Genomic DNA, 13,584 nt, shown 5'->3' on the forward strand with positions numbered 1-13,584 from the left:
CGTGGTGGGCGATGGAAGCAAACTCTGGCCTCGCCACTGGAGAGCAGCAGCTCAGGTTGCCCTGTCCTGTGCCTAAATAAATAAGTTCACTTAACTGCACCTTTTGTTTGCTGTCTTTTTTTTTCCCTGTAATTGCTGCATCCCACACCTGGGGAGGTAGCAGCGGTCATCTTTGCAGCTGGCCAGGAGGGCTGGGGTGCCTCATGTGGACTGTTCCCTGGGGGAAGGAGGGCAGATTTCAGAGTGCTTATGGGCTCCTGGGGTCAGCTTGCTACAGAGCAAGCTGGTGTACGCCCAGCTTCTTTGTCAGTGAGAAAATGTCGGTAGACTGAGTTTGGCACCCTGAGGAATTAATAAAGAGGCACAGGGCTGCCTCAGACAACTATGGGTCCTCCCTGCGCCTGACAACAGCGCACAACTTGAGATGAGATGTGGCAGCTCCTGAGTAGCCCCTCTAAAGCCGACRACGGTGCAGGCCCCTCACCTTGCCAAGACACAGGACACATCCTGGGGCATCCTCAGACCAGGGTTTAATTCTGTTGCAAACGAGCAGTTCTGTGCCGAGCAGATTGTTGGGACTGATACCTGTCTGCCTCAGAGCTCAGCATCAATAGTCCCACACAGTCCTGAGTGTGCAGAATGGCTCTGGGAACCAGCCTGTCACCAGGATTTGAGTGATAAATACGGCCCCAGGAGCGATTTGCTYAGAGCCATGACTCCTCCCGGGACAGCAAGGGCTGGCATGGGTGCTCCCTCTATCTCTGCAGCCTAAGATTCTCCCAGCAACGTGGCCAAGCTGGGGAGCCAGCATGACCACAGGGACCAGGAGATGCTGCCATCCAGCGAGCATTTGAAGGGGGGCAGGGTCAATGCCACAGAACTAAGGTCAAGTTAACCCTGCCTGTGTGCTGGTACTACTGAGGGCAGGAGGCAACGTCAAATCAAGGCACTGAGGAACAGGAGCACATTGCTAACTCACTGCTCCATCTCCAGAGAGAATGGCAGGCTGCTCCTGGGGTCACAGTTGGATCAGTGTCCAGTGGAGGGAGGGCAGGAGCCAGCCCTGCCCAGAACCCTCTAGCTAAGTCCCTTGCCTGGGACAGAGTCTGTTCCACATCACTTACGGCGCTTTTTCTTCTGTTCTTTTCGTTTCTGAGCCCTCACATCCTTCTTCAGGCGGCTGTCAACCACCTTGAACTGGCCCTTGACCCCAGGGGGGCGGCGCACACGGGGTCCTACACCCTTCTTGGCCACCAAGTAGGTGACCTGTCGTTTCTCCTTGCCCAGTCCAGCCTTCTTGTAGATGCTGCAGGAAGAGGGGAACAGGTGAGAACCGAAACCACAGCCCTACCAAGAGCTCAGATAGCAGGATTTGTCCAGGAGCTTGGCATCAGCACACATCCAAAGGCCAATACTAGGCTCTGCAGGGCAGCTATACCTCAAGATGGGGCTCCCCAGGACAAGTACCCAGCTCCTCCCAGCTCTCACTTGCTCTCCTGCTGTGCTGTCCTGTTCCCTTTCCTCTATCTTCCCAACCCTCAGCCTACCCACAGGTACAGCCCAACTCTCCCTGGCCCCGCTGGGTTATGCCCAGGAGYTGCTCCCACACTGCCTTGCCATCCAGCCTAGCGCAATCCAAAACACCCAGATCCCAGCTTCACCACTCACCGCCGCAGCTGGGCCACCTTCTCCCGCTCTGAGATATCCACCGTGCTCACCACGGCCTCTGCTTTCTTCTTCATCTGCTCCATCTTCTTCAGCATCTGCAAGGACAGCAAAGCTCAGAGGCAAAGAAAACTGGGGGACAGAACATCTGGGATAGAGGGGATGGAATACCTGTCCAGGACCACAGCCCCACTCACCCGCCGCTTCTTGCGGGCCTTGGCCTCCGCCACCTTCTTGATGGGCCGCGCRTTGATTTCGCGCCAGCGCTGCCGATACTCCTCCACTGTCTGCCGGTCTAGGGGTATCTGCTTGTGTCGATGCTGCTTCTCCTCCTCTGTGAACCACTCAGGCAGTTCCCCCTCATCCTCATTGAAAGAGTATCTAGGGGACAAACAGACTGTGAACAGCGCACAGGATCCCAGTCAGTTCCCTTCCAACTCCAATACATCTGCCACCCCTACTGCCTGTCCTGTCAGGGGACCATACGCTACTCCCCCTCCAGCAACCACAGCTGGAAGTACCTGTTGAAGGAGTCATCAATCAGATCCCGTCTGGCCTTTTTAGAGGTGGCGATGACCGAACCAAGTGCCAGGCCCTCTGCGTCCAGGACACGGGCTTTCTTCACTGCAGCACACAGATAGATTAAAGCTTGTCCTGTCTGCAAGCAGCCTCAGACCCAGAGGGCCAGTAGCCACTCCTTCCCAGGCCAGATACACAGGACCTGCCCTTGCCTCCTGTCCCCAAAGAGGGACTTGTTATATCACCTGGCACACACGGGCCCAGACTGCAGCCCCACTCACCTGGGTCCTCAATGGGCACCACTTCGAAGCCACTCGACTCATCTCGGGCTCGCTTCTTCCCCACTGATGTTGGCAGCCTGTGGGGARGTGAGCTGTCAGGGCTGGGGCAGATGCACGCAGGGGTCCCCACGTACCCCTTCTCCTGAGCTGTGGAGCAAGACAGAGCATCCAGACTGCTCCTCTCCTGCCCCTCACCTCTCCTCATCACTGCTGCTGTCATCGTCACTGCTCTCCTCATCCTGTGCTTCGCCATCATCTGGTCTTGTGTCCACTACAGTCTTAGGCTTGGTCACGGCTTCCTCCTGAGGAACCTTTTTCTGCCCTTTTCCCTTCTCCTTGTCTACAGGACAGGAGTCAGTGGGTGAGAGAGGATGAAGGCAGTTCCCACTCCAGAACTTAACCCCTTCCTCCAGAGACACTTCCTGTTAATGCTACATTAATGCAGGCTTGTTAACTGTACAATGTTACAGGCTGGAAAGGAGCTCTGGGGATCCCCAGCAACACAGCCCCCTCATTGACCTGTCCGAGACTCCCGCTGTCTCTGAGCCAGCATCTGTGACTGTCCCAGTTCCAGGTCCTCGTCTGCATCATCCTCGATGCCAGCGAAGGCATCCTGTGAATTGGAGATAGTATGTCAGGTGAATGGGTAGAGCTGGGTAGGAGATATTGAGGCYGAGGCTGTCCCATCAGTTCTGGGCCACGGGGACTCACCTTCCCAAACCATAAACTAGTCTGCCGTTCCTCCAGCACTGACTTCTCCTCCAGGGGCACCAGAAGGGGATTTTCCTCTTCCTCCTCTGCCTCCTCTTCCTCCTCAAAGGTCACCCTGTAACAGACAGCAGCAAGATCAGTGCCCACAGCTAGGACAGGGTATGCCTCCCCTTTCCCCAATCCRCAAAGCTGCTCCAAAGGGAGTCTCTACCCCAGGACAGCCTCTCATTGCTCTCACCTCTTTGCACCCTGCTCTCGCCTTTCCCGCTCCAGCTGGCGCTGAYGTGCCTCTATCTCAACCAGCTCCTCTGGGTCCAGATCGCTGGCCAGGGACACATCATCTGCTTCGTCCCGATCTGAGAGACAAATGTCATCGTCCCCAGGCCCCATCTCCAGGAGGGCGTCTGCTGATGCCATGTCCCCCCGGGCCATCTCGTTCAGCAGCTACAATATGAGCGAAATGATAGTCATGAGCAAAAGTCCATCTCTTTCCTGCCTGCCAACATCCTAGTCCTGCCAGCAGCTTTAAGAACCTTCCCACTGTCCTCATACCTGGGTCTTGTGGATAGTCTGGAGGGAGAACATGCTAGTGTCGCCCTCATCAGCAATGGAGACACCGGGGAGGTCCATCTTCAACTCCACGCGCTCACGCTGCTTCCGTTGCTCCTTCAGGATCTTCTTCTTCTTCCTGAAAGAGGAGGCGAAGAAACGAGGCCACACCGGCCCCCCCACATCTCAGTGTCTCAATCCACTGCCATGTTGCTGCCAGACCAAAGGGCCCAAGAACACCATCATCCCACTGCRAGGGGTCCCCAGCTTTGGTGCAACGAGAGCCCACAACATTTGGGAACAGCTGCTTCACCTGCCTGGAGGAGCAGCTGGCCCCAAAGACCCCAGATCTTGGGGGTCACCTTCTCCACCACTTCCTCTCTGAAGGAGAAAGGCCCTGACATTACTGGCCCATCTGCAAATTTAAGAGCCCTGCTATGCTACACTAGCATGATTTTCCCCTGGCTCTCTTCATCTGAGTTTTCACCTCTTTAATTCTGCCAGTTCCTTGGCCTTCATCTCTGCCAATGCCAGCTCTACTTCCTCTTCTTCTTTYGCCATCTCATCAGCTGTGGCTTTTGGTGACATCTTCTTTTCCTCCTCCTGGCCTTCCTCCTCTTCGCCAGAGCTCAGGCTGTCAAAAGGAAGCAGCTCAGAGTGTCTCTTCTGGTGGCAGCCCCAACCAACCACATTGGTGCTTTGGGACAGCCCTGGTGTCTCCTACCTGATATCCAGCTCCTTTGCCTGCTCTTTCAGYTTTTTAGCCAGGAAACGTCGCAGTTTTGTCCTCCAGTTCAGTAGGGCTCTGTGCAGGGAGGCAGCCAGTCTGAGACACCCGTCCAGGTCCAGCGTGCCATCCTGTCCCAGTCCCAGTCTTCCCAGTACCTGAGCTCCTTGCGCCCCAGCACACGGATGTCTTTGCAGCATTGACGCAGCTCCTCTGTGGTGGCACTGTGATTCTCMAGCTCACCATCCCCTAGTGTGATCTGGATGCAGCAAAGAAAAAGCACTGCCACTCCCAAGCACCAGCCGCTGCCCTGCCTCCCCTTCCTCTGCAGGAGCAGGGCTAGGAGCCACCACTGGGGCAGCTAGCTGCCCTCCTTCACTGCTCTGTGCTCCTGAGGACTAGGCTCTGGGGCCACCAAAGTTCCTCTGGCCTCAGATACTCACCTCATTGGCCTTGGAGAGGAAGTCCACAGGGTTGGGAGCCTTGAGGAAGTCCATCAGGGTGAAGCGGCGGTACAGGGTCGTGTCACCATCTGCGTAGCCCTCTGCCTATGGAAGAAGGAAGCCTTATGAGCCAYGCAGCTTCAGCCACCCCCAGAAGTCAAATCATTTCACATAATTTGTGTTTAGCTGCAGCATCCACCTAAACATGCCCAAGTGATGCACAGATAAGAACAGATTACCAGCCTCTACCACCTGCTGAGTATCAAGTCCAGCTCTAGGATGACTCCTCCAGCCTCAACCTAATCTCAGATGCAGAAGGGAGATGGCAATACAGGCTTGTGAARCTCCACTCTAAGTTGAAGCTGTTTCACATAGCCATTGGCATCCTGTGCCCCAAAGACACCTCACGGAGACATAAGCCCTGTGGCCAACTGTTGCAGGAAGAATACAATACTGCTCTATCCCCATCCAGCCTCATGGCTTGTTCACAGCTCCCCCTCACCACCTTCAAAGGCTATGAATCTCTCTACTACCAGCTCTTCCACCCACTAGTATCCTGCAGTCTCTCAACTTCCTGGACAGCACTCCTGATTAAGTATCTTAACCACCATCCCCAGCCCCTTTCAYGTGTGTTTGGCTTTGCTGCCCAGCAAAGCAAATCAGCCAGCTGCCCCCCAACATCCTCCTCCCTCCTGCRGCTATTCAGGTGCTTGTGAGCTCCCAGAAGCTATCTCCTCCTGCTCCTCACAGACTTTGTCTAACTGCWGCCCCCACAAGAGCTTTTGCTGCTYGTCTGTCCCATGACAGAGTTGAAACTGGGAAGGCAGATGGCTCCCCAGGACAAGCAGAACAGGGAAAATTGCTCCACAAAGCCAGACCCTCTCTCAGGCTGTGGCTGTTCCCTTGAGTCAACTCTTTGCTGAGGGACCCTTAGTCTACCCCAGGAGCGCACGATCCTCATACCTTTGGCTTCTTCTTGCTGATCAGCTCACTCACGGATTTGGTCTGAACCTCTACCTCCTTGAAGGCATATTTTGGGTCAAAGAATTTGCTGTCAATTTTATCTGGAGCCTGATAACCTGTGACATGGGAATCAGAAATAACAGCAGGTTCCTCCCTGCCCTGTCCCAGTGCCCCAAGCTGTCAACAGTTGCAAGCTCCCCTTGGCCACTCACCCTGGCACACCACGAAGATCTCAGCRGACTCGTTGCGGGAAGCTTGGGGTTTGGTGGCCTGGACCTTGCGGAAGAACTGCTGGAAGATCCACAGGAGAGGCTGGTAGTCTCGAGAGCGAAAAACTTTGGTGATGAACCAGCCACCTTTGCAGAGGAATTCGCAGGCCAGCTTTAGGGCCATGAGAGTCAGGTTGGCTGAAGTGGGAGAAAGCAGCAGTCAACAGAGTTGTCATCTCCTCATCACCTGGCTCCCTGTCCCACAACATGTGCCATCATCCATGCTGGCGCATGAGATAGACCCACCCTTGCAGCCCCCCACAGCTGCTCCAGGCCACACTACAGCCCTGCAAGGACTCTACCTTGGGAGTAAGCATCGTGCACCCAGCTGGCTCCCACGTTAGGAGCCCCATCGTTCAGCACCACATCCACCTTCCACGTCTGCAGCTCTTTGCGCAGGGCCTGATGACCAGAAGCACATGTTAGTCCTGCTAACGCTTGTCGTTCTGCATGAGCCAGCAGACGGCATCCCCAGTTCCCAAAAGCCCATGTTTCCACCCGCCTGCCAACCTAGACACTCAGTTCAGCCCCCTGCTCTGGTCCTACCCCCAAATTAGCCGTGATTAAGCAGCTAAGGTGACTCCCATCCCAGACAGACCTGCTGAATCCCAAACCAACATGTGACACTTGGTGGGGCGGTGGGGAGGTTTTTACCTGGCGACACTTCTCAGTAGTGATGTCCTCCTGCAGCGTCACCACATTGGGAATGGGTTTGATAGGGACCAAATCCACTCCTAGTATAAGAAAGAGATGTCAACATTGCAATTTCTCCCCCTCAACCTGGGTTCCAACCTGTCACAGCCTAGATTTGCAGCTCATTCCCTCCGTGTACCAGTGTCCCCAAAGCACCCTGTCCCTCAGTCACATCCACGGACTACAGTGGAGGTCCTTGCACCCAGTCTACACTAGCACATCCTTGCCCACCCCTGTTCCAGCTCAGCGCAAGGTCCCACCACTCACCAATGATCAAGCTGGAAACAGGCATGAATTTGGAAGCCACCTGTAACCTGCAAAGAGCAGAGAGGTTCAAAGCTACAGCAGGATCCCATGAGAGCCTCCARCCATGAACTGTACAGCCTGAGGCTTGGGATCTGCCTTGATCTGTGACAGGGAACAAGATGAGCCACCACCAAGGCAGAAAACATTAAAGCCACTTCACCACAAGGTTCCAGCCACCCAAACCACCAGATTTCTACTTCATCCGTGAAAGTCTTTTTCACAGGCACCCTTGAGTCAGGAACAGATTAGATACCCAGACAGAATAACTTGGATATCCCCATGTTGCCATGTGGGGAAGCCACAAAGGTTAAGGGYTACTGGACTAGCAGCACACACAAACAAAATGATAACTAAAGAGTATTTCAGTCTGCATCACTTACACACAGCCCAGAAACTGAGTCTCCTGCAAGCAGATGCCTGTTGGCTTATGGCTCAAACCCCTCAGCAGTGGGAAGCATTTTAGCAGCTTCAACAAGAAGCAGCCATGGTTCTCATCRACTCCCCATCAACATGATATCTGGGCTGGAGGAGCAAACACGTCTTACACGGATCACTTTCCAAATGGTAGCCAAGTGTGTTCCTCTACGCTCTGGCTGGTCTGGCTCACCCATGCACCTCCAGGAGGGAGGTCTGTGGGGCAGCTGGAGACACTGAGCCATGGCTCAGGGCCCTGGTGACACTCACCACCCACCAGGGGCTGCACATAAGTCCAGCAGCGCCCGGGCCTTCTGCAAAAACTGGAACTTCCTATTGAGCTGGAGAAGTTTGAAGGAGGAGCGGGAACGAAAGCCTGTGGGGAGAGCGAGGAGTTACAGATTACTAAGGGCTACAGGTTTCCCCTTCTTCTTCTGGTGTGCACAGGCCCTGTTTACCTGTCTCCTTGGCCAGGTGGTAGAACTTGTCCCGCCGGCTCTTCCCCACTTTGCTCTTCTTGCCCATGGTGCCGTCGGGCTGAGATCCGGGTGGGTCTGGGAGCTGCGGTCAGCTTGCACACGGGCCTGCGGGGAGGATAAGGGGGTGAGCTCGGGGCGGCAGAGCTGCGAGGGCGGACCCGGTGTCCTCCCACCGCCGCCGGTGCCTGCCGGCCTTGCGGTTCCCACACTGCTCCCCCGGCCCATCCCGGCCCGGCCCGGCCCAGCCCAGCTCGGCGACCCGCCAGCCCCGGCCCAGCTCGGTTGTGGGGGGGGTCCTGACCCCGCCTCGGGGTCCCGTGGGCTGCCTCGGTTCCCCCTCCCGCCGCCTGGGCCCACGCAAGACCCCGCCGCGCCCGGCCCCGCTCACCGCCACGCTCCCGCGTGCGCGCCCCGCTGCCTCGGGCTGCCACCCGCCGGGCGCCTGGCTTCCGCTTCCGGACGCCCTTCACCACCATCTTGGGAGTGTTGTCTCAGYACTGAGTCCCCGGTGCGAGAGGCGAAACGGGCCTCCGAGCGCTCATGAAGAGAGTAAAGGGAGAAGATCCYCAAGGAAGTGCGTTTTCAGCCTATTTACAGCCCTCTAACATTTCACRGTACGGAAAAATAACGCTTGACCTTATCAAGATGGCGGCAAAGCAGGGGCGCCTGGTACYACGTCTGCGCACGCGCATTCTCACCCCGCCAGCGCTGCAGTGCGCATGCGCCCTCCCAGCCTTCGGGAGTTGGAACATGTTTGTTTGTTACCATGTTGTTGGGGGGAGGAAGTGACGTCAGCGCGCTCCTCGCGCGTGGGGCGGGCAGCGGAAGGGACACCGCAGCCATCTTTAGTGCAGGCAGCGGCGGTGCTGGTGTCCCGATGCCGGCGGAGAAGATGGCGGTGGACGGACCTGAGCAGGTGAGGCTGGAGCCGGGGCGGGGTTAGGGGCTGTCGGCGGCCGCGGGGTGTCCGGGCCGCGCCGTTCTGCCGTGCTGAGGGCGGGCTTGAGGCCTGGGCCTGGTGGGTCGCCGTGACTCGGCGGGTCTCGCCTCAGTCTTGGCGCGGAGGGTGGGGGGAGACGAGGGGTCCTAGGGGACGAGAGGGCATGGAGAACCCGGGAGCTGGCGCTGGGGACAGGCCTGTGGAAACGCATGAGGGAGCTGGGATCTGATCCGTGCACAGGCTCGGGGAGGAAGGAGGCACYGGGGCAAATGGGGCCCGAGGGCCCCTAGGGGGGTTGGCCCGGGGGCAGAGGTGTCTTGCGGGGCCCTGGGGGAACCGGGAGGCCCCCAAGGCCCAGTCGCGTCCCGCTGAGTCCCGTTTTCTCACAGATGGAGATGGACGACGGGAAGGGCGGCACAGGGCTCCGGCAGTACTACCTGTCCAAGATCGAGGAGCTGCAGGTGAGCTATCTCCAGCCATGTGCTGCTCTGGGAACCTATTGCTATGGTTCCAGCCAAGGGTGCCCATCTTTCTCCGGGCCTGCCCTCAGTCCAAGACCAAATGCAGTGCTTTGTAGCCCTTTCACTGCTTTGGTGCCCTGTCGTAGGATGCAAGGAGAAGGCGGCACTTCTCAGGGTGGCACCTACAGGCAGGGCCATYGATCTAGCCTTTGGGTGATACGGGCATACAAGATGTCTCTGTCCTACCCAGTGTCATCGCTGCTGTGCATGTATGAGATATTGCCTAATCCTTGGTAAAGGAGCCTGGCTGGTCATGTCCTGTTTGGAAAGGCTGTGCTGTACTAGGTGCCTGTCCCAGGATGAAAGCTGCTCCTCTCTGTTCTGCTGCAGCTCAACTAGTGGCTGTTGCATGTACTTGGTGTGCAGTTGATTTGAACGCTCTACGGGGATGCTGAAGTCTCAGCTAAGTTCTTTGGCTTTTTATGTAGCTCATCGTGAATGAGAAGAGCCAGAATCTGCGGCGCTTGCAAGCGCAAAGAAACGAATTGAATGCCAAAGGTACAGTCCTCTCATCTTTCTCACCCTGATCTCCTGCAGTGATGTGGCCACTCAGCCACTCCTAGCTGCTGGGCTGATGACTTGTGACCCAGTTGTGGGCCAGCACAGCTAGTGCTGTTGTCAGAAGGGTCCAGCTCATGCCGGATGAAGAAATGTGTGCTAAATTTCATAAATCCTAGTTGTTTTGCTCTTTATGGTGATACTTTTCTTTTTGGTGGGTGGGTGGCTGTGAGTGGGTTTTTGGATTTCTTTGTGTGTGTGTGGAGGGGATTATTGTTTGTTTTTTGCTATWTTAATTAGGGAAAGGTGGGCTGCCTTGGTTCTAGCTGAGCAGGAGTCTGCACTGGTGCCCAAGATGCCCCAGAAGGGCTCTGTGGGCCACCTCCATCAGGGTGTCTTCCTGCTGTGTTGGGTGCTGATGCCTGTGGCTGGGCAGAATGGTGGTGCTGATGGCTCCCTTGCTCTTCACAGTGCGCCTGCTGCGGGAGGAACTGCAATTGCTGCAGGAACAGGGCTCCTATGTGGGRGAGGTGGTGAGAGCCATGGACAAGAAGAAAGTACTCGTCAAGGTACAGAGCTGGGGCAAGCAGGTTGGGGTAGGGCAGACTTTCCTCATCCCTGTGCAAAGAGAGGGGTAGGGGGCAGAAGCAATAGCACAAGTTCTGGGAGGGATKTAATGAGGAAGAAACTTGAAGTGAGAAATGTTTCTCTAGAGGAGCACCTTGTAGCAGCTCTCCTGGGCCCTGACCTTCCCYAAGCAGGTGGGAAGCACCTGGCTTAGTGGTTCTGTGGGGCAGGTAGGGCTGCAGGGCATTTGTTGGTGTCTGAGCTGCGTAGCTCCTCCTCCTTCTCCCTCTGAGAACCTAGTATGGCTATTAGACACGGTTGGTGACTTTTCAGATAGAGAAATAACTTACGGTGGCAACTGCCATGTTCCAGGTGCACCCGGAAGGGAAGTTCGTGGTGGACGTCGACAAGAACATTGACATTAATGATGTGAGTGTGGGAACGTTCTGGGGGCTGTGGGTGGGACGAGAAGATGACTGCTCCCTTTGGGGCGGCCTAGTGCTGCTTGCGGCATTCTTCAGCTGGGGTGGCTCGGAAGGGCCGTGTTTAGGCCAGGCACTAAGCTTCACTCTGCTTTYGGTGTAGGTGACCCCCAACTGCCGTGTGGCACTGCGCAACGACAGCTACACGCTGCACAAGATCCTGCCCAACAAAGTGGACCCTCTCGTGTCGCTGATGATGGTGGAGAAGGTCCCAGATTCTACTTATGAAATGATTGGGGGTTTGGACAAGCAGATAAAGGAGATCAAGGAAGTGATCGAGCTGCCAGTCAAACACCCAGAGCTCTTTGAGGCCCTGGGAATTGCCCAGCCCAAGGTAAGTGCTGTCCATATGGCCCTGGTGTGAGTAGGGGCCGTTGGCCACTACAATGAGAGGAGCACCCTGGGGTGCTCCTGCAGTTGCTGCCCCAGTGGCACTGCGATGCTGCAGTCCTGCCGCTCGCTGGCCAGGCTTGTTGCGTATTGCCTGCTTCCTGCAGGAGGTTGTTTGGGCTTGTGGGAGGGAGAGGTGATTCTGGGGTGTCATTGCTTCTTGGGTGCTGGGTCCCACTTCCTGAAGGAGGGAAAGAATGTAGGCGCTGCTGCCCTGGTGAGGGCGTTTGCTCTCTTCATCTGTGGCCCTACCTTGAGGGCAGGGGAGAGGGGTCTTTGCTGTCCGGGTACTGACAGAGCGGGGTTCTGAGGCCCTACCTGGCAGCAGTGCTGAGGTGATCGCACGGCTGTTGCAGGGCGTGCTGCTCTACGGACCTCCTGGTACGGGCAAGACTCTGCTGGCCAGGGCTGTGGCCCACCACACCGATTGCACCTTCATCCGTGTCTCAGGCTCCGAGCTGGTGCAGAAGTTCATTGGTGAAGGTAAAAGCATGCAAGGGGGGGGGCTGCTGCATGGATCAGTATCAGCCTGAGCCYCAGAGAGGGCTTCGATGGTGCTGTGTGACTTCCAGCCTGGCTCCCAGGGGCCAAAAGTCTCTTGCACGGTGTCCTGGGCTTGCAGAGACACMATGGGTGCACCAGACTCTGCACAGTGCCAGGGCTCAACCCTCTGTGCTCCCTGCAGGTGCCCGCATGGTGCGGGAGCTCTTTGTGATGGCCCGGGAACATGCCCCATCCATCATCTTCATGGATGAGATTGACTCGATTGGCTCCTCCCGCTTGGAGGGTGGCTCCGGCGGGGACAGTGAGGTGCAGCGCACTATGTTGGAGCTCCTCAACCAGCTTGATGGCTTTGAAGCCACCAAGAATATCAAGGTATGAGGACTGTTGTCCCTGGTTGGGTCCTGAGCCACCTGGAGAAAGGGACAATGTCCTGCTGGTCCCATGGTGGCAGTGAGGGGCCCAGAGKGGTGACAGCTGCTGCTTTCCTGGTGCAGGTGATCATGGCCACGAATCGGATTGACATTCTGGACTCAGCTTTGCTGCGTCCTGGCCGCATCGACAGGAAGATCGAGTTTCCCCCTCCCAATGAGGAGGTAGGTGAGATGCCCTAGGGCAGGTCCCATGTCTCTGTCATCCTGGCMCAATCCTTGGTGGGAAAATGAGGTCCTAATCCCTGTCTGGGAGCAACTTCTGTGCTTATTCTAGGGGTTCCAACCTTTGCCTCACTGCTGCTGTCCTTACAGGCCCGTTTAGACATCCTCAAGATCCATTCCCGGAAAATGAACCTRACACGAGGCATCAACTTGCGAAAGATAGCTGAGCTGATGCCAGGAGCGTCGGGCGCGGAGGTGAAGGTAAGSCAGGCACTGCAAGATGAGCAGCAGCTGGGTGGCTGGATGTGGTCTTGGCCACCAACATGTGCCCTGTTGGCCCTTACTGGGGTGCAGGCTCGGGCAGATGGAGAAGAGCAAAGGGTGATACCTCTGTTCCATGGCAGGGGGTGTGCACAGAAGCTGGCATGTATGCACTGAGGGAGAGGCGGGTGCATGTGACACAAGAAGACTTTGAAATGGCTGTTGCCAAGGTAAGTGCCGTGGCAGGGAGGTGAGGGGAACTTCTGGGTGTCTCCTCCTGGGGAGCTGGCAGTGGGGCACAAACTGAYCTCTGGGGCAGGATCTGCTCAGCTTGCTTTGCCCTTCAGCTACCTCTAGAGCACCAACAACAATCTAAAAGGGTTGTTCCTGGGTACTAAAATGCCACTGTCTACAGGGTTAAGCTCTAAGCAGACTCCAAGAGGCTGGAGAAGGTGGAGGCTGGGCTATGGTGACCACAGAATATGGGGGTAGCTGGAGACGGTGGTTATAGCACTGGCCCTGTCTAAGACTGCAGCTCCTGGGTTTAGTGGCACCTTCTACGGTGCCCCCTCCAACTAAGTAGAGATGAGACCTGGGTGTTAGGACCTGAACTTCTCCTCCCTGCCCAGGTGATGCAGAAGGACAGCGAGAAGAACATGTCCATCAAGAAGCTATGGAAGTAACAGCGAGGTTGGGGCTGCTCCTTGTTTCATTTTGTCCAATAAAGYGCTGCTGCGGCCAGGCTCACGTGCTGATTTGGGGCAAAGGGAGAGCAGCGCTGGCTCTCACTGGGGCAGCGAAGGGCTACG

At 56.5% G+C, this 13,584-nt stretch overlaps 2 protein-coding genes across 2 annotated transcripts; one reads left to right on the plus strand and one right to left on the minus strand.

Moving 5' to 3' along the window:
* Positions 1–508: 508 nt before the first annotated feature.
* FTSJ3 (FtsJ RNA 2'-O-methyltransferase 3) lies at positions 509–8,474 on the minus strand. Its single transcript, XM_085308924.1, has 22 exons — positions 8,408–8,474; positions 7,999–8,124; positions 7,811–7,916; positions 7,088–7,134; positions 6,782–6,861; positions 6,430–6,529; positions 6,071–6,265; positions 5,859–5,974; positions 4,896–5,000; positions 4,611–4,711; positions 4,450–4,530; positions 4,213–4,359; positions 3,729–3,864; positions 3,415–3,620; positions 3,177–3,291; positions 2,985–3,078; positions 2,661–2,805; positions 2,466–2,542; positions 2,187–2,289; positions 1,863–2,046; positions 1,669–1,763; positions 509–1,306 (listed from the first exon to the last, which is right to left on the minus strand). Exons 2-22 carry the CDS (start codon positions 8,063–8,065, stop codon positions 1,117–1,119), a joined length of 2,490 nt encoding a protein of 829 aa, XP_085165050.1. The 5' UTR covers positions 8,066–8,124; positions 8,408–8,474; the 3' UTR covers positions 509–1,116.
* Positions 8,475–8,816: 342 nt separating this feature from the next.
* PSMC5 (proteasome 26S subunit, ATPase 5) lies at positions 8,817–13,518 on the plus strand. Its single transcript, XM_085308932.1, has 12 exons — positions 8,817–8,935; positions 9,349–9,420; positions 9,909–9,978; positions 10,450–10,547; positions 10,918–10,974; positions 11,131–11,361; positions 11,774–11,900; positions 12,103–12,293; positions 12,416–12,514; positions 12,665–12,775; positions 12,919–13,005; positions 13,405–13,518. The coding sequence occupies exons 1-12, from the start codon at positions 8,897–8,899 to the stop codon at positions 13,456–13,458; spliced, it is 1,236 nt and encodes a 411-aa protein (XP_085165058.1). The 5' UTR covers positions 8,817–8,896; the 3' UTR covers positions 13,459–13,518.
* Positions 13,519–13,584: the final 66 nt, after the last annotated feature.

Source organism: Rhea americana, unplaced genomic scaffold (genome assembly GCF_003343005.1).
Source record: "Rhea americana isolate MKP2758 unplaced genomic scaffold, rheAme1 scaffold_287, whole genome shotgun sequence".
Taxonomy (NCBI): Eukaryota; Metazoa; Chordata; class Aves; order Rheiformes; family Rheidae; genus Rhea; species Rhea americana.